Source organism: Saccopteryx leptura, chromosome 1 (assembly GCF_036850995.1).
Source record: "Saccopteryx leptura isolate mSacLep1 chromosome 1, mSacLep1_pri_phased_curated, whole genome shotgun sequence".
Lineage (NCBI taxonomy): Eukaryota > Metazoa > Chordata > Mammalia > Chiroptera > Emballonuridae > Saccopteryx > Saccopteryx leptura.
In genome coordinates, this window is record NC_089503.1 from 17,308,752 (window position 1) to 17,325,856 (window position 17,105).

Here is a 17,105-nt window from a genome sequence, read left to right on the forward strand (position 1 = left end):
GGAAACAGACTGAATACAGCATTCAGAGTTCTTGCTGCTTGGCATCTCCAATACATATTTAAATGCCCAAATATGAATAAGTGTGTGATAATGCCAAATGAAAGCATGGCTGCCACCCTCTGGGGATAGCGTTCATCTTCAAAGATGCAAGTTTGGGTAGCTTTGGAAGTGTCAGACAGCTGAGTAAGTACCAAAAAACCCCCACCTTCAGTCTGTACCGTTGGGGATGAGGCACCATCCCCACACTAAATCAACATTCTGTCATGAAATACTATAGGTACAGGATGCCAGGAAACTTCTCCAGGCAGCCAGATTTTCAAGGCAATTGCCAGAGTGCTGAAATAATAAATGAGAAAGAGCTCTGCAAACTGTAAAGTGCTCTGCAAACAAAGTGTTATATAATCTCCATGTGGTATGTTATTTACTGATAAGGACTAATAAAGGTAGTGATTGGAAGCTCTTCTGTTCTCAAGAGTTCTCACCAGTCAGATAACCATCTTGGAAGGAGTAGGGACCAGAGAATCAGAAACTGGGGGTTTGAGTTATGGCAGTGACTTCTACTCACTTCTGATGCCAGAGGTCTGCTCCAGGATGGCAGAAATCCCAAGCGGCAGAAATAAAAATGGTTCTCCCTGTATGACAGCCAAGCCCATTCCCTATGAGCGTGTGAGTCACATGCTAGTGGGACGGGGAGAACTGCATTTGCATTTCCTTACATTCCCCTCTACCCACTCCCCTTCCCATTGCACTGCTTTGGCTCCTGTCCGTACTGTGTGTGACATGTTAATGCCAAGAGCCTGTGACAAAAATCTTGCCCAAGGAACCCCAGCTAAGTTTGTCCCTATAGAGGAAGGCAGTGAACCTAAACAACTGGTTCTTATTGGTGAAGCCAATAGTCTGGGGCGGGGACACGGGGGAGAAGGTTTGTTGGTACAACTCTACACTCATCCTCGCCAACACTCGAAACTCTCAGTGGGCATCCTCCCAGACACATTTGGGTACATTACCCTTTGTGCTTGACAATCCCTGTGTCATAAGGCCTCAGAATCTGACAGCTTTGTCATAATTGTAGGCAGTCTAGAAATCCAAGCCATATTTGTGTTGGCAGCATTTAGGCTGCTGAACCATTCTGTAAAGAGACGCATTTGTGAAATTGGATGAAGAGAAACTCTGAAAGTCAGCCTGCTTTTCAAGTTCAAGAAGCATTTTGCTGAATTTCCAAGGCTAACGGCTGTAGCCTTCTCTAGCCCATTGTAGTGGGCTGAATGGTGGTCCCTGAAAAGAAACACCCACATCCTGATCTCCAGAACCTGTGAGTATTATTTCATTTAGAAAAAGAATCTTTGCAGGTATAGGTAAGGATTTTAAGATGAGGAACCCATCCTGGGTTATCCAGTGGCGAGTGTCCTTACAAGAGTGAGGCAGGGCCCTGGCCGGTTGGCTCGGTGGTAGAGCGTCGGCCTGGCATGTGGAAGTCCCGGGTTCGATTCCCGGCCAGGGCACACAGGAGAAGCGCCCATCTGCTTCTCCACCCCTCCCCCTCTCCTTCCTCTCTGTCTCTCTCTTCCCCTCCCGCAGCCAGGGCTCAATTGGAGCAAAAGATGGCCCGGGCGTTGGGGATGGCTCCATGGCCTCTGCCCCAGGCGCTAGAGTGGCTCTGGTCGCAACAGAGCAACACCCAGGATGGGCAGAGCATCGCCCCCTGGTGGGCATGCCGGGTGGATCCTGGTCGGGCGCATGCGGGAGTCTGACTGCCTCCCGTTTCCAGCTTCAGAAAAATACAAAAAAAAAAAAAAGTGAGGCAGAATGAGATGAGACTCGGATACACAGAGAGAGAGACTCACAGGGAAGATAACGTGAAGATAGGCAGAGATTGGAGTGATATGGCTGTAAGCCACGGAAGACCAAAGATTGCCAGACCGTCAGAAGACAGCAGGAGCTAGAGGGGCAAGGAAAGACTGTCTGTCCCCCAGAGCTGGCAGAGGGAGCATGGCTCTGACAACACTTTGATTTTGAAGTGTAAGAGAAGAAATTTTTGTTGTTTAAGCCACCCGGTCTGTGGTCATTTATTTTGAAGCCCTAGAAAACTAATAAACCCATCTCTGCTGTGGATGCTCAGCATGACCAAGTGAGAAAATCTCTCAAGGTACTGGGGTTGGATAGCCCTCACATTCCTATTTCTTAGCTGTGTCTTTTTGTTTTTTTGAAGTTTTTTTGCATGCGTGAGAGGGAGAGAGAGAGAGAGAAAGGGAGAGCAATGAGAAGTATCAACTCGTAGCTGAGTCACCAAGCCAAGTGACTCCTTGCTCAAGCCAGCAACCTTGGGCTCAAGCTGGCAACTCAGGGTTTTGAACCTAGGACCTTAGTATCCCAGGTCAATGCTCCACCCACTGCGCCACTGGTCAGGCTCCTGGCTGTGTTTTTGAGCTCATGTTAGCACCTCTCTGAGTCCATTGCCTTCTTTGTCAACTGGGAAGAATAAGTCCTACAAGATCAGGTTGTGGAGAGGCTCAGGTGACAGGGACTGAGCAGAACGCCTTTCTCCCACGGACTCTCCATACACATGCACTCCATCCTCGCCCTTCGCCACCCCGGTCCTGCGTCACCTCAGGCACAGAGCCCCCATTCCGAGGTGGAGTCTCATAGTTTCTGTACCTTCCTCCAGTCTTGGAGCTCATCCATGATAGCCAGAATAGTACCTGCCCCACCTTCCTGACACATCCACTTGGCTCTCTCATCAGAGTCTCAAACCCAATGTGTCCAAGAGTGAAGTCTTGGTCTTCCTTCCTTTCTTTTTTTTCCCTGTGTGTGTGTGTGTGACGGAGAGAGAGAGACAGAAAGAGGGACAGATAGGAACAGACAGACAGGAAGGGAGAGAGATGAGAAGCATCAATTCTTTGTTGCAGCACCTTAGTTGTTCATTGATTGCTTTCTCATATGTGCCTTGACCCGGGAGCTACAGCAGACCGAGCCAGCGACCACGGGGTCATGTCAGTGCTCAAGCCAGCTACCCTGTGCTCAAGCCGGATGAGCCTGTGCTCAAACTGGCAACCTCAGGGTTTCAAACCTGAGTCCTCCGCATCCATGTCCAACGCTCTATCCACTGCGCCACCGTCTGGTCAGGCTTGGTCTTTCTTCTGTCTCTCACACCTCTCTCATTTCAGTAAATGGTGCTGCAAGCTAAAACCCTGGGCGTCATTTTTGCTTCATTTGTTTTCATTTTTTAACTTTTCAATTTGAAATAATCTCAGATTTACAAAAAGCTTACAAAGAATTTTAATACACTTTCCCCTAATTCCACAAATGTAGCGTCATAAACAAACATAATACAATTACCAAAGGAAGAAATTACCACTAATGACACTACTATCTAGTCTACAAACTTTATGCAAATTTTGCCAAGTGCCCCACTAATGTCTTTCTTTGGTCCAGAGTCCAACCCAAAATCACAGGTTGGGAGTCATTTTGAAAGGTCTCTCCGCCACACCATCCACATTTAACCCACCTGCAAGTCCTAGGGAGTGCCCCAGACACTTTGCTCCAGGCACTGAGTACCTCCATGGCTACCACTCTAGGAAAAGCCACTGTGGTCTTGCACCTGGATGACCGCAGCAACCTCTCATCTGTCTCCCTGCCCCTTGTCTCCCTCTAGACCAGGGGGCAGCATAGTTTGGAGTAAAGGGCCTGAGAGTAAATATTTTCCGCTTTGCGGGTGGCTATACAGTCTCTGCTGCAACTACTCAGCTCTGCCCTTGCAATGCAAAAGCAGCCACAGACCATTTGAAAACAAATGAGCATGGCAATGTTCCAAAAAAACTTTATTTGTGGATACTGAAATTTCCTATAACCATCATGTGTCACAAAATCTTTTTTTGATATTTTTCAATTATTTGAAAATGTGGAAACCATCCTTAGCCTGCAGGTGGTCTGGGCCACAGTGTATTGACCCCTTGCTCTAACCCATTCCTCACATCACATCCAGAAACATGCTCAGGTCTCCCCTCTGCTTCAGTTCTCACTCGGAATAAAACAAAGCCCAAAGCCGTCAGCAGTGTTGGGGTGCTGGCGGCCCTGGGCAGTCCCTCTACCTAGGATGTCTTTTTCTGGGTTCCCTCCTCGCCTAGATAACTTGCATTTGTCTTTTGGGTTTTGGGGGCCTTTATGGAGAGAGAAGCTTAAACTTCCTAGAGAGGTTCTTCTCTGATCCTCCCCCCAGTGAAATTATGCTCTCCTTAAAATTCTCTCATAGTACCATGTCCTTTTACTTTTTTGTTTCCCTTAAAACATATCATGGGCCCTGGCCGGTTGGCTCAGTGGTAGAGCGTCGGCCTGGCGTGCAGGGGTCCAGGGTTCAATTCCTGGCCAGGGCACACAGGAGAAGCGCCCATCTGCTTCTCCACCCCTCCCCCTCTCCTTCCTCTCTGTCTCTCTCTTCCCCTCCCGCAGCCGAGGCTCCATTGGAGCAAAGATGGCCCTTGCGCTGGGGATGGCTCCTTAGCCTCTGCCCCAGGCGCTAGAGTGGCTCTGGTTGCGGCAGAGCGACGCCCCAGAGGGGCAGAGCGTCGCCCCCTGGTGGGCGTGCCGGGTGGATCCTGGTCGGGCGCATGCGGGAGTCTGTCTGACTGTCTCTCCCCATTTCCAGCTTCAGAAAAATACAAAAAAAAAAAAAAAAAAAGAATGTAGAAAACATATCATGATCGGTAATTATGTGTTTGGGCCTAATTTGATTTTACGGAAAACTCCATGAAGTTGAGAACCGTGGTGTCTGCTTTGTTTGCCTTGTGGGCCAAACACCCAGCATGGTGTCTGGCATAGTGGGTGTTCTTTGTAAGTCAGTTAAGGGAATGGATTCTCCACTAGAACGTCTCTTTCACCAGCAAGGAGGACCCCTGTGGGCTTCAGGGCAGGGCCCAAATGAACCTGGTTTCCTGAGCAGAACCCTCCTGGACACCTGGACAATGCACAGGCATTTCCAAGGTACATTCCAATGACTCTGCCTGGGGCAAATTCCTGACCTTGGAGGGCCCGCTCTGAAACCTGCTATGCATTTCCACTCTAATGCCATCCATCTGCTGTTCTTCCTGCGTTCCAGCCCAGGAACAGCCTCCCCCACCGAGGTTAACCCCTCCCAGTAAGTCTGGGGTTGCCTGAGATCTTAAGTATAGCTGTAGAATCAGAATTCTTTCCTCAGCTGCCAGTCAGAAACTCTCGGGCAATGTCCAGAGGCTGTGGGGAGAAACAGCAGCCTTTGGTCCTCTGCCTGCTATAATCTACCTTCTGCAGGGCTGCCAGAGTTACCTTTGAAAAGGATAGCTATGGTCCAGTCACTCACATCCACACTGCCTACTGTCTGTAGGATAAAGTCAAAATTCCTTGGTCCACCTTGCAAATCTTTACTATTCAATCCAAACCTATCTCTCCAGCCTCATCTTCCATCTGCCTCCACCTCATCCTGAGCTCAATACTCTAGACATTCTGGACCAGAACTGTTCAATATAGTTGCCACTAGCCTCTTGCAGCTGTTAAATTTTTCATTAATTAAAACTAGATTAGCCTGACTTGTGGTGGCGCAGTGGATAAAGCGTCAACCTGGAACGCTGAGGTCGCCGGTTCGAAACCCTGGGCTTGCCCAGTCAAGGCACATATGGGAGTTGATACTTCCTGCTCCTCCTCCTCCTCTCTCTCCCCTCTTCTCTAAAATGAATAAATAAAATCTTAAAAAATAAATAAAATTAGATTAAATTTAAAATTTAGTTCCTTAATCATACTAATCACATTTCAAGTACTCAATAACCGCATGTGGCTAGTGGCTACAGTATTGGATTAGTGCAGCTATAGAATGTTTCGTCACTGCCCAAAATTTTATTCGAACAGCACTGTTTTATTTATTTATTTAATATTATCTTTATTTTTATTCATTTTTTTAGAGAAGAGAGAGAGAGAAAGGGGGAGGAGCAAGAAGTATTAACTCTCATGTGCCTAGATCAGACAAGTGCAGGATTTTGAACCAGCGACCTCAGCGTTCCAGGTTGACGCTTTATCCACTGTGCCACCACAGGTCAGGCCAAACAACTGATTTAGACAATAAGACCCACTGACCATCTCCTAAAAAGATTTTTAATTATATAATTTATACATAAGTACATTCTCATTGTTAATTTTCTAATATTACAAAAATCTCCTTGACCAAGTCTAGACCTCTCCCTAGGGATTATCAACTAAATAAGTTTGGTGTATATTCTCTCCGAATATTTCGTGTGTATTGCACTTTGCTTTTTTCATTCAATAGTGTCTTAGAGACCTTCATATAAAAACACATCTCTAGCTACCTTTTGTTTTAGGTGCTGCAAAGTAATCTGAAGCAAGAATGAACTTGAGGTTATTTAACCTTTGCACTCCTGTGGACATTTGTTTCTGGTTCTTTCTTATTGAAAAAAATACTACATGCAAACATCTTTGTATGTTTTAAGGCACTTGTACATGTTTGTTTAGGTTAGAAACCAAAAAGGTGGAATTGCTGGGTCATATGCTAACACCTCTGGGGCTTGGCACACACTGCTACTCCTGCCTAGAATGCCTCTCCACATGACTAATTCCTGCTCATCAAGACCGATCAAGTGTCATCACCTTGTGAAAGGCAGTCTCTTCTGCCTCTCCTTTCCCATAGCATTTCATGTCCATGTTCTATCATTACTGTATACTCAGGGCCCTGCCTTATTTATCTTTGTATTCTCAACATCCAAGCATAGGCCTTATAGCATAGAGCAAGAATTCAAATGTTTTCTTGATTGGATGAATGAATAAATAAATAAACAAGTGAAAGCACAGTAGTTAGGACATTCCAGATGCTCAAGGTGAGTGAGTCTGTGAGTCTTGTGAGCTTGGGCTTTGGACTAATCTGCCCCCTGGTGCCCCAAGCCAAACCACCTCTCTACGTTTCTATCTATCCAGCCCTCTGAACTTGGGCATCTCATCTTGAACTCTGTTCTAGTCGGGTAGTCCACTGATAGAGTAGTGTAAATATATAGGGGCTCTGGCTGTAGAGCATTGAAATCTGAGCCCTGGGGGGCAGCACTAGCAGGGGGTTGGCTTTCCAAAGGCAGCTCTGTCTTCTTTTTCCCTTTGAAGCAAGCAGCTCCTTATGCTCTGGGTTTTGGTTTATTTTTTCTCCCTGTGATACCTTAGGGGCAATTAAGATCAGCTGCAACATTTCTGCTTTCTGCTTCTAGACTGAACCCAAGGGAAGCCAAATGTTTTACACGGGCACCCACTCCTTGCAGTCTGATGAACAGCCTTGTTTTCTGAGTCTCTGTTACCTGGTTTCCTCAGATCCCAGAGCTGGCTTGCAGCCTTTATTTTTAATGGGGTTTTAATAAATGGCTCATGTAATTAATTTCATTGTTGTGTTTTCACACTTTCTGTCTAAGTGCCTAAAGGCCCCCAGGCGCTAGGAAGGATGTTAACAGATTTTAAATAACACAAAAAGCTGTGGTTGTCATTACACACTATCCCAACTCCTCTCATTTGCAGTTGTTTTATCATTAATTAGCTGAGGCACATAGCCCATTTGGGAGGTCAGACCCGTCACCTGTCACGTTTTATAGAGTTAGAATCAGAGATACAGAAAACAGGGACTCATCTAAGCCCCAACAGAAAGTGGGTGTTGAAACTGGTTTCAGAAGCACATACTGCAGGGTACACGCCCTTGTGAGAGCCAAGGCCAAGATCCACTACTCAGGTACCATTTGCCAAGCGGCTAGAAGCCTCAGGCCAAAGGTGGACCGTCTACAGGCATCTTGGGGAGGCAGTTTCACCCTCCCACCATCCTCAGGGGGTAATACTACCACCTGAAATCACCCTCATTCATTCTCTTCAGGCCTTTTTCATTTTATGAGCAGACTTATCTGCATAAAGAACGCGTCAGTGGTTCCTCCCGGATTTAGAAACACAATTTCGCTATTTTTAAAGCTACCATTTAGAAATCCGCGCACACGTACTCACACTTTTCTGGAATTGTGTGTGTTGGGGTGTGTGTGTATACGGGGTGGGTAGGAAGAGTACGTGCGGGAGAGAACAGCGTGACCCTGGGCTTCCCAGAGCCCCGCGCTATTCTCCTGGGGGCGTACTCCTCTGAGCGCGCCCGGGACTCTCCAACCCCGAGCGAATTTGCTCCTCCGAGCGCCCTGGGCTGAGGCCCCTCTCGTTTGCCAGGCGGAGGAGGGCACGGCCTCCGGGTTAACGGCCCAGGAGCGAGCAGGAGGGGAGAGGAGGCCGAGCAGGTGGCGATTAGGTCAGCCTCGGAACATTCTTGGACCGCTCCAGTGGATATAAATAACAGACGGCAGGCTCCGAAAAATGCCCGGGTGGGGGTAAGGGCGTGAGGAAGAAAGGATTTATTTAGGGTGGGGTGGCATCCTGGTAATCTGGAAAAATCTACCAAAGCTGGTGACCGACAAAGGCAAGAGATTTAGTGTGAATGGTGGCACAAAATCTGGGACTAAGAACACGGAGAGGGAGGAGCTTATTTTTTTGCCCCACCCCCACCGCGTGTCGGTCCCAGGCTTCAGAACCGGCTCAGATTGGCAGGCAGGGCAGTGCATTGAAAGGGCACGGCTTTGGAGTCTTGCCCCTGCCCCGCTACAGCTTGTGTGCAAGCCGCTGAAGGTATCTGCATTGTACAATGGAAATTCTAACGCTTACAAGGGGATGGTTGTGAGCCCCGCCGGAGCTAACTTCTAAGAAATCTCTGGCCTGCAAAAAATGTAAGGCAGTGTCACCCCCAGGCTCCCTCCAAAGGCTGTCCTGCGGGCCCGATCCCTTCCCGCTGCCACGGGTCTTCCAGACTCTGCAAAAGCCGGAGAGGGGCAAAACTGAGATCGTACTCCCTGCAGCGGCGCCGCCGTGGGGAGTCAGCCCTGGAGCTCCTCACGCGGGAGCCGCGATCCCCTCAGCCCCTGCGCCCGTCGATGGACAGAGGGGTTGGGGCCGCGGCAGCGAGGAGAGGGCGGGGCCGGGGGCTGGGCTTCCCGGGGGAGGGCCCCGCGCGCTCCGGGAGGCGGCGGTCGGGGCCTGGGAGCGTCGGGACTCGGTCCGGAGCGTGGCCGTACCCCAACTCACCGAGGCGCGCTGGGAGGACGCGGTGAGTGCTGCCGGGTAGGGACCGCGGGGAGGCGGCGGCGGGAGCGCCGGCTGGAGCCCGCCCTCTCCTCCCTTCCATTCCTGAAGTTTGCAATGGGACCGACTCCTGCTCCTGGAACCCCCGGCCACCCGGCTCTGTGCAAGGACGTAAAGAGCTGCCGCCGAACCGACGGGGTGTCTCATCGGCGTCGCGCACCGAGCATTTTCCCAGGCCGGCAGAGGACAGGGGGACTTCGGGACTAGAGGGCCACACAGTCTCCTGGGGCCTTTTAAGGGCCCCAAATACCCCTGGGGCCCCAGAAAGGGCCTTCGCTCCCTGCCGAGCCATTGCCCTCTGCAAAGAGCCCCAATTCATGGGGCCGCTGCCCGGGCCACTATCGGGAGTCCACCGCGGGACCCCCTCCCCTCCGCAGTAATCAGCCGGCCCCACCCCCGCCGAGACCGAGTTCAACAAGTTTGGCCAAGAAGTCCTAGAACCTCCATTGCTAGGCCTGGCCAGGCAGCTCCGCATGGGCTTGGTGGGCCCCGAGTTATGCAGCGCTCGGCGGGCAAGAGGGGCCGGTCAAAGGGCGCCATCCATGGGGTTGAGACCAGAGCCTGGCAGCCCCTGGGCTCCGAGGATTGGTGTGGAGGCTCCGGGTTTGGAGTGCGTCATCAGGGAGCAGGCACCTCGGCCGGCAGGTCGGGTTTCCAAAAGTGCCCCTTTGTTATGCCCCTCCCTGGCCCTGCCTCCTCCCCTTTCTCTGCGCCACCCCCTCCCCCAGCCTCCTGGACTACCGATTGCAGCCGCTGGAGCCTAGGTGTCCCTCTCTGGACCAGTCTACCAACCCCCTCCTGTGCCTTCTAATCCTAGGGCTGCCGACCCACCCCGGGGGGGGGGGGTGCTGCTGAAAGAAGAGGCCCTTGGGCACAGCCTGTGACTCAGGATTGGATGGATGGGCAGGGCAGGAGGGCAGGCTCCCTCCCAAGGGCTTTCCCCCAGCTTGGGGAAAGCTGGGGGGCTGGTCTGGGCAGGGGTTACCTACCTGTGTCAGGTAGGCATAGTGGGTTCTTCCCTGAACCTCAGGATTTCCTTTCTTGGCCCAGGCAGCTATGTGGAAACCTTGCCAAGCCCCAGTCAGCTTCTCTGGGCACAGTAGGTGCTGACTCCTTGGGCTTGGAAGCTTTCATTATCTGCTTTTTGAGATCTTGCCTGTGACAGAGTGTGTTCTGGAGACTGATCTGGGTCTCTGCTGAGGTCAGGAGGTATAGGGTGCTGGCCCTCCTTAACCGGGCCCGGGTGCAAGGCCCGTCCCTACAGCGAGATCAAGCTCGGACTGTGGGGCCTGGCTGTGCCTGGGGCTTGGGCTTGTGTTTGCTCTGGGAGGCCGGAGGGAGCAGTGCCAGCCCTGCACACACAGCTTGCTCTGTTCTGGGGCCAGAAAGAGGGAATGGGTGGGGGGCAGCTCTCCTGGGAGCTGGGAGCACGGAGGCTGGAGCAGGCAAGGGGCCCAGGCCCCTGGATGCCTGATGGGACAGCACTGCAGGCCCGTGATTTACAGCTGCAGCCCCGGTTCTCTCCATCTGGTTGGCAAGTCCTTTCTGGACAAATGGGACAGACTCAAGAGGAAGCAAGGTGAAGCGCTGAGCACCCTGGTGGGGCTAGCTGCTTTGCTTTGTGCCCAGGCACCTACATTGCAGGTCTGAGTTCTCCTGTTAGCTTGGGGTGAAGCCCACTTAGGCCAACCTTTCTCACCCCTGCTGTAGCCAGCAGTTTCCTGGTCTTCAGGGAGATGGCACTTTTTTCATTCAACTACTAACTCTGGTGCCTGGAGAAACTCAAATTGGACCCTCAGGAACTCTCTGTCAATGACTGCAGACAGATCCTGTCCTGTCAGTCACAACTCAGTGGGATTTATACCCTGACTGAGGGGTCTAGGGGTTCTGGGAATGGGGACAGCGAATGGGGCTGTAAGTGTGGATAAGATGCCTCAGTTTGAGTTTTACAGAATGGGTAGAGGTTCACTTGTTTGGAGGGGAGCACTGCGGTGAAGCCCTACTTTGGGGAAAATAGGCACATTCTCTCCTCACTGGGTCTGATGAAGTCCCCTGGGCTTGCTCAGAGGAAGAAGCGATTTCCTTCTAGGGGCTTGAGCTGCTGCTGCAGACAGCTGAGAACCTGCGCAGAGGCAGAAAGGGAGTGGCCATGTGCCACTGTGACCTCCAGCCCCTGGGGTGGTGTCGTGGGATTGGAATCCACCTTGCCTCTGTGATTCTGGAGAATACCCCTATAACGGGCCGGCCACCTGACTCCCTCATGCTGCCCCTGACTCTGGGCTTTTTGAGGGTGGGGCTGAGTTGCTCATTTCCCACAGAGCCCGGTGGGACCTCAGATGCTGTGGAATAGAATGAGTGTCCCTTGTGACTGTCAGGCCCCATACATTGCTATTCGTTGTTAGGCTTGAATGTTACACCCACCCTGGCACAGAAGCAGACCAGGAGGCAGACTTTCCACCTTGGGAGGGAGCTGAGGTTCCCTTAGGAGGGGACAGGAAAATGCACTTGTTCAAGCTTCTTGGCTAAGATAGGACTCAGGCCTCTTGGCTCTGTCCTCAGCACAGGGAGCTACTGGGGTGTGGCTGGATACCCTCTGACTTAGCTGGGTCTGCAAAAGGGTCTCCTTATTGTTCAAGGAAAGGCAACAGGGCCCTGGCTTGGGCAGGCATCCTCTCATCTGCAGCAGGGGAGTGGGGCCCTCTGCCCACCACCCACCCCCGCCTGCCATCTAATCCCCAGCTGGATCGTGTGACCTGCCTGGCATTCTCCTGGCTGGAATCTGGCGCTTCTGACAGCAGTTACTATATTGGGGGAGCCGGGCACCGCCCTGGACACTCTAGGTCCCCGCCCTTACCCCCTGCTTTGCTCTCATTAGTTTCAAGGCAGAGTCACAGTGGCAACTTTGAGAGTTGGACAACCAGGTCCCTGAAGTGATTTCTAGGCTCCAGGTACATGGGGTGCATTGTGTGTGTGTGTTATGTTGGGTGGAAGGGCAGACCCAGGGCAAGAGAAGGAGCTTTGAAACTGCCATCCTCGCCCCTACCCTGGCCCGTTCTAGGGACTTCCAGACCCCTGTCTGCTAAGTCCTAGCTCCAACAGCTCCTTGGGTGGTGGAGATGGCAGCGGGAGGCAAAGCCCAGGGATAGGAGAGGATTGTTTCCTATCCCCCAAAACACATCCAGCTTCTCTGCTTTCCTCTGCACTCTATAGCCCCAATCCGCCACCATTCCGTGCTGCGGGGACACCATGGCTCCAGAGGAAGACGCTGGAGGGGAGGCCCTAGAGGGCAGTTTCTGGGAGGTGAGCAGCTGGGTCCCAGGTTTGGGGGCAGCACTGAAATGCCCACCCTTCCCTGGGCCCAGCCACCTGCCCAGGGGTGTTGTCTAGCTGTCAGCACCAGCCCTTGAGGGGGCTTCTCCCCTGGCCACACCACCCTTTCCATGTACGCCCCAGGCTGGCAACTACAGGCGGACGGTGCAGCGGGTGGAAGACGGGCATCGGCTGTGTGGGGACCTCGTCAGCTGCTTCCAGGAGCGCGCCCGCATTGAGAAGGCCTATGCCCAGCAGCTGGCCGACTGGGCCCGGAAGTGGAGGGGCACCGTGGAGAAGGGTGAGCCAGCTTTGGGCCTAGCATGGAGCAGAGGGCCACCGATGTAGGGTGGTCGGGCAGGGCAGCTTCTTTTTGCACCTCTGGAAAAGCTGAGGCTTCCACGTCTGCCTTCCCTTTAAAGGGAAGGTCCTCCTGGTAATTCTCATGGTCGTGCTGTTAGAGTGTGCAAAGTACAGTCATGAGTTATTTTGATATTTCTAACAACCTTACGACAGAGATAGTCCTGAGCTACACATTTTCTAGAGGACACTCTGGATGTTCAGAGAAGCTAAGTGACCTGCCTGAAGCCACACAGCGAGGAAGGACTTAAGCTTGAGCCAGGCCTTCTGATTTGGGATCTTTCTACCCTAACAAGCTGCCTTCCTTGGGAGACACTGGTTCCTCCTTCTGAGGCAACAGAGCGTGGTGGTTTATGCCACAGACCTGGGCTTGAATCTCAGTTCCACTTGTAGCTGTAATACTTTGGGCAATTAACTTCACTTCTCTGGGCCGCTATTTTTTTCACTTGTTAAATGTTGATCGTGACACTGCCTTCATGGTGGTGGATGAGGCAAGGATTCAGTGAGATCCGGTATGTCAAGACACAGAGCAGGTATTCAGTAAGCAGCAGCTGACATCGTTGTTTATCTTTGCGTTCCTGCTCTGCGCTTGGCACGTGGAACAGCACTCAATGAGAGGGGGTGGGCTTGTCTCTGGTGACGCCCATGGCCTGGCCCAAGCCCCACCCCTCCTTGCAGGCCCCCAGTATGGCACGCTGGAGAAGGCCTGGCATGCCTTCTTCACGGCGGCCGAGAGGCTGAGTGCACTGCACCTGGAGGTGCGGGAGAAGCTGCACGGACAGGACAGTGAGCGGGTGCGTGCCTGGCAGCGGGGGGCCTTCCACCGGCCAGTGTTGGGTGGCTTCCGAGAGAGCCGTGCTGCTGAGGACAGCTTCCGCAAGGCCCAGAAGCCCTGGCTAAAGAGGCTGAAGGAGGTGAGCCTGGGAGGGATGTGCAGCAGAGGCACGCCCCTTCCTAAGTCCGTGGGCCGGGGCACGGTGTGCAGGGTCCAGAGCTGTCCCTGTGTGTGCCAGGTTGAAGCTTCCAAGAAGAGCTACCATGGAGCCCGAAAGGAGGAGAAGACAGCCCAGACTCGGGAGAGCCATGCGAAAGCAGACAATGCAGTCTCCCAGGAGCAGCTACGTAAGCTGCAGGAGCGGGTGGACCGCTGCACCAAGGAGGCAGAGAAGGTACCGGCATGGGACCGGCTGGCCCAGCTCAGGGCTTCCTGAATGCCTTCCCCAGTCCCCAGCACTTCCTGGGCTCATCCTCACCTGCCACTCTCTCTCCAGATTTCCATTTAAAGAAGGAACCTGGGAAAAGGTGCTTCTTTTCTTAGGGAAAGAAATGGTACAAGGTCAGGTACTGGGATGGTTTGAGCAGTTGAGATCTTCCCAGCTCCGTTCCTTTCCCAGTATACCTCCTGGGACAACTTCTCATGTCGTGTGCACTGCCAGAGTGCCCTTTTCTCCAGCTCTGCTATCCAAACCCTCCCACCTCCTCCATGAAGCCTTTTCTGATTTCTCCCACACTTCATCAGCGGACCTCATCTCACTCCACACTCGACACTCTCCATTTCATCTTAACTCTCACTTTTAGTCTTCATTCACCAGCCTCTGTAAGCTGCTGTGCCCGAATGTCACCTCTCTTGTTAGGTTGCTGGGGTCCTAAGGGCAGGAGCTGTGTCTTGTGACTGGTTGCCCCTGGTGCCCAGCCCAGGGTCTAGCCCATGGCAGGTACTCAGTAAATACTAGCGGCACCCTGAGCAGAAGAAGGTCTCGTGCTAAGTCCCCTCCTCTCCCACTCAGACGAAAACCCAGTATGAGCAGACCCTGGCAGAGCTGCATCGCTATACCCCACGCTACATGGAGGACATGGAGCAGGCCTTCGAGACCTGCCAGACCGCTGAGCGCCAGCGGCTTCTCTTCTTCAAGGATATGCTGCTGACCTTACACCAGCACCTCGACCTCTCCAGCAGTGAGAGGTATGGCCTGCAGGGTGGGTGCGGGGATCTGGGAGTAAGGCTGGGTCTTTTCTCTCTCCCCTGGGCTCTGGCTGGTCTAAAGGAGATTGGGGAAGGGGCTGCAGGAGCCCGGGGTTTCCTAGTTTGAGGGTGATGCCTCGGGCCACAGGTTCCACGAGCTCCACAGAGATCTGCATCAGGGTATCGAGGCAGCCAGTGACGAAGAGGACCTGCGCTGGTGGCGCAGTACCCACGGGCCAGGCATGGCCATGAACTGGCCACAGTTTGAGGTACGTGTTCCAGGTGGGGCTGGGAGGTGGGGTGGGCTCCCACTGGGCTCAGCCTGGACCTCAGGAAGGAGGCTAGAACGTGAGATGAAGTAGGTGAAGGTGGTTTGGATGGTTCTGGCTGCCACCACAGCCTGCAGCCCAGCCTGACCCTAAGCACTGTCCCAACAGGAGTGGTCCTTGGACACACAGAGGACAATCAGCCGGAAGGAGAAGGGTGGCCGGAGCCCTGATGAGGTTACTCTGACCAGCATCGTGCCCACAAGAGATGGCGCTGTGCTGCCACCTCAGTCCCCGGGGTCCCCAGGGTGAGAGCCAGGAGCCTGGTTGTACAGCTCTGGTCCTGCCCTCCTTTCCTTCATTCCCTTCATACCTGAAGTGGGTTGAAAGTGGGTGCCATGGACCTTATGGCCGTCTTAGTGGCTGTGATGCCAGTTTTTATGGTGGTTTAGATTTGCCAAGTGTCTGCCACATTCCTTCGCATCCACTGCTCCCTTCAGCACTGGGTGGCAGGAGGAGCGCCCGAGCCCACCGGCATGTGCGGCAGAGGTCAGACTAGACTCTTCCAGTTCTTTCCCCCCTGCCTTTCCCAGGGTTCCGCCAGCGGGTGGGTTCTAGGCTGTCTGGATCAAGGAGTTCCTTGTGCCCTGAGCCTGCGCCCCTTCTGCCTCCCCCTTCCTAGCAGTGGGCAGGATGAGGAATGGTCAGATGAGGAGAGTCCCCGAAAGGCTGCCACTGGGGTGCGGGTGCGGGCACTCTATGACTACGCTGGCCAGGAAGCTGATGAGCTGAGCTTCCGAGCAGGTACTGTGGACTCCTTTCCTGTTTATTTCCAGGCTTCAGCTCTCCCTCCCCCATTCACTGTCCTGAACAGGGGTGTGGAAAAGGAAAGCCAGACACCTACTTCTAAAGGGCTAGTCTCTGACTCTTAAGGTTGCTTTGGGTCCAGTCTGCAGGACTCCGAGCCCTCACCTGCCTTTCAAAACCACCAACTGGGGCCTGATGGCTTCATTCAGGGTCTGTGGTGGGGTGGCTTGCTGACTTTGACCTCCCTCTGCCTGAGCCATGTCTCTTTCACTAGCTGGATTCTCTGGGTTCCTGCCTGCTCCCCCTCAGTCCCTGACCCAATTGCAGGAACAGGGCCTGGCCAGGGCAATTGGCAATGACTAATCCCCCTTCCCCCAGGGGAGGAGCTGCTGAAGATGAGTGAGGAGGATGAGCAGGGCTGGTGCCAGGGCCAGCTGCAGAGTGGCCGCATTGGCCTGTACCCAGCCAATTACGTGGAGTGTGTGGGGGCCTGACCGCTCTGACAGCCCTTCTGCAATATTTCTTCATCTTGAGCCGAGCCCAGCTTCTGGACAGCCGGATCTGAGCGCCCTGAACCATTGTGCCGCAGCTGTCCCTCTGTTCCTTGAGGAGAAAGAAAGTCCTGGGAGCCAGGGAGGGGAGGGGCCGTGCCTAGGAAGGGAAGGGCCAACCGAATCTAGGCTGAGGGTAAGATGAGGTCAGGAGGTGACAAAAGGGTTCAGGGGTACCTGGGCCTCCCCAGAAGTACTTTGGTCTTCCCAGGAGCTGTGGACCCAATTCCTGGTCTCTGTGTTTTGGGGTTCCTGGGGTGGGCTTGGGGTGAGTATAGTTCTGGGCTAGCAACACTCTTTTGACTTGTTCTAGTGTGTATTAAATTTGGACGAAAAAAAAAGCATTGTCAGGCTTGTGTGCATCTTTTTTTGATATTCCACTCTCGCCAGGCTGCAGACGGCATCCAGAGAGGGGCTGAGGGGAAGGAAGTCCATGGGCGTCCAGCAGGGGGCGGGGGCGGGGGCGGGGGCGGGGGATGGGCAAAGGTTTTCCAGATGCTACCTGCTCTGGAACCTCGGGACCCTAATCTTTGGTGGAAGAGACTGGAGATCAGGCTTGGTGTGAAGCGGCAGGCGGGAGCCCAGCCAGTGTGTCTCCCCGTGCCGGCCGGTGGGACTCTAAATGCTGGGTGGGACTATTAACTATTACTCATCTATCGTGAACCGGCCGAGCTA

At 53.3% G+C, this 17,105-nt stretch overlaps 1 protein-coding gene across 5 annotated transcripts; it reads left to right on the forward strand.

The window, feature by feature from the left end:
• The first annotated feature begins 8,644 nt into the window (after positions 1-8,644).
• Positions 8,645-16,767, forward strand: PACSIN3 (protein kinase C and casein kinase substrate in neurons 3). 5 transcript variants are annotated; one of them, XM_066361787.1, is made up of 11 exons: positions 8,645-8,664; positions 12,050-12,122; positions 12,385-12,474; positions 12,628-12,784; positions 13,522-13,757; positions 13,857-14,012; positions 14,631-14,806; positions 14,955-15,075; positions 15,244-15,380; positions 15,755-15,876; positions 16,258-16,767. In XM_066361787.1, the coding sequence occupies exons 3-11, from the start codon at positions 12,421-12,423 to the stop codon at positions 16,371-16,373; spliced, it is 1,275 nt and encodes a 424-aa protein (XP_066217884.1). In that variant the 5' UTR covers positions 8,645-8,664; positions 12,050-12,122; positions 12,385-12,420; the 3' UTR covers positions 16,374-16,767. The 5 variants fall into 5 exon arrangements, with proteins under 5 accessions (XP_066217884.1, XP_066217874.1, XP_066217857.1 ...); XM_066361777.1 differs by lacking the exon at positions 8,645-8,664 and adding an exon at positions 8,744-8,762; XM_066361760.1 differs by lacking the exon at positions 8,645-8,664 and adding an exon at positions 9,086-9,139.
• The last annotated feature ends 338 nt before the right edge of the window (positions 16,768-17,105 follow it).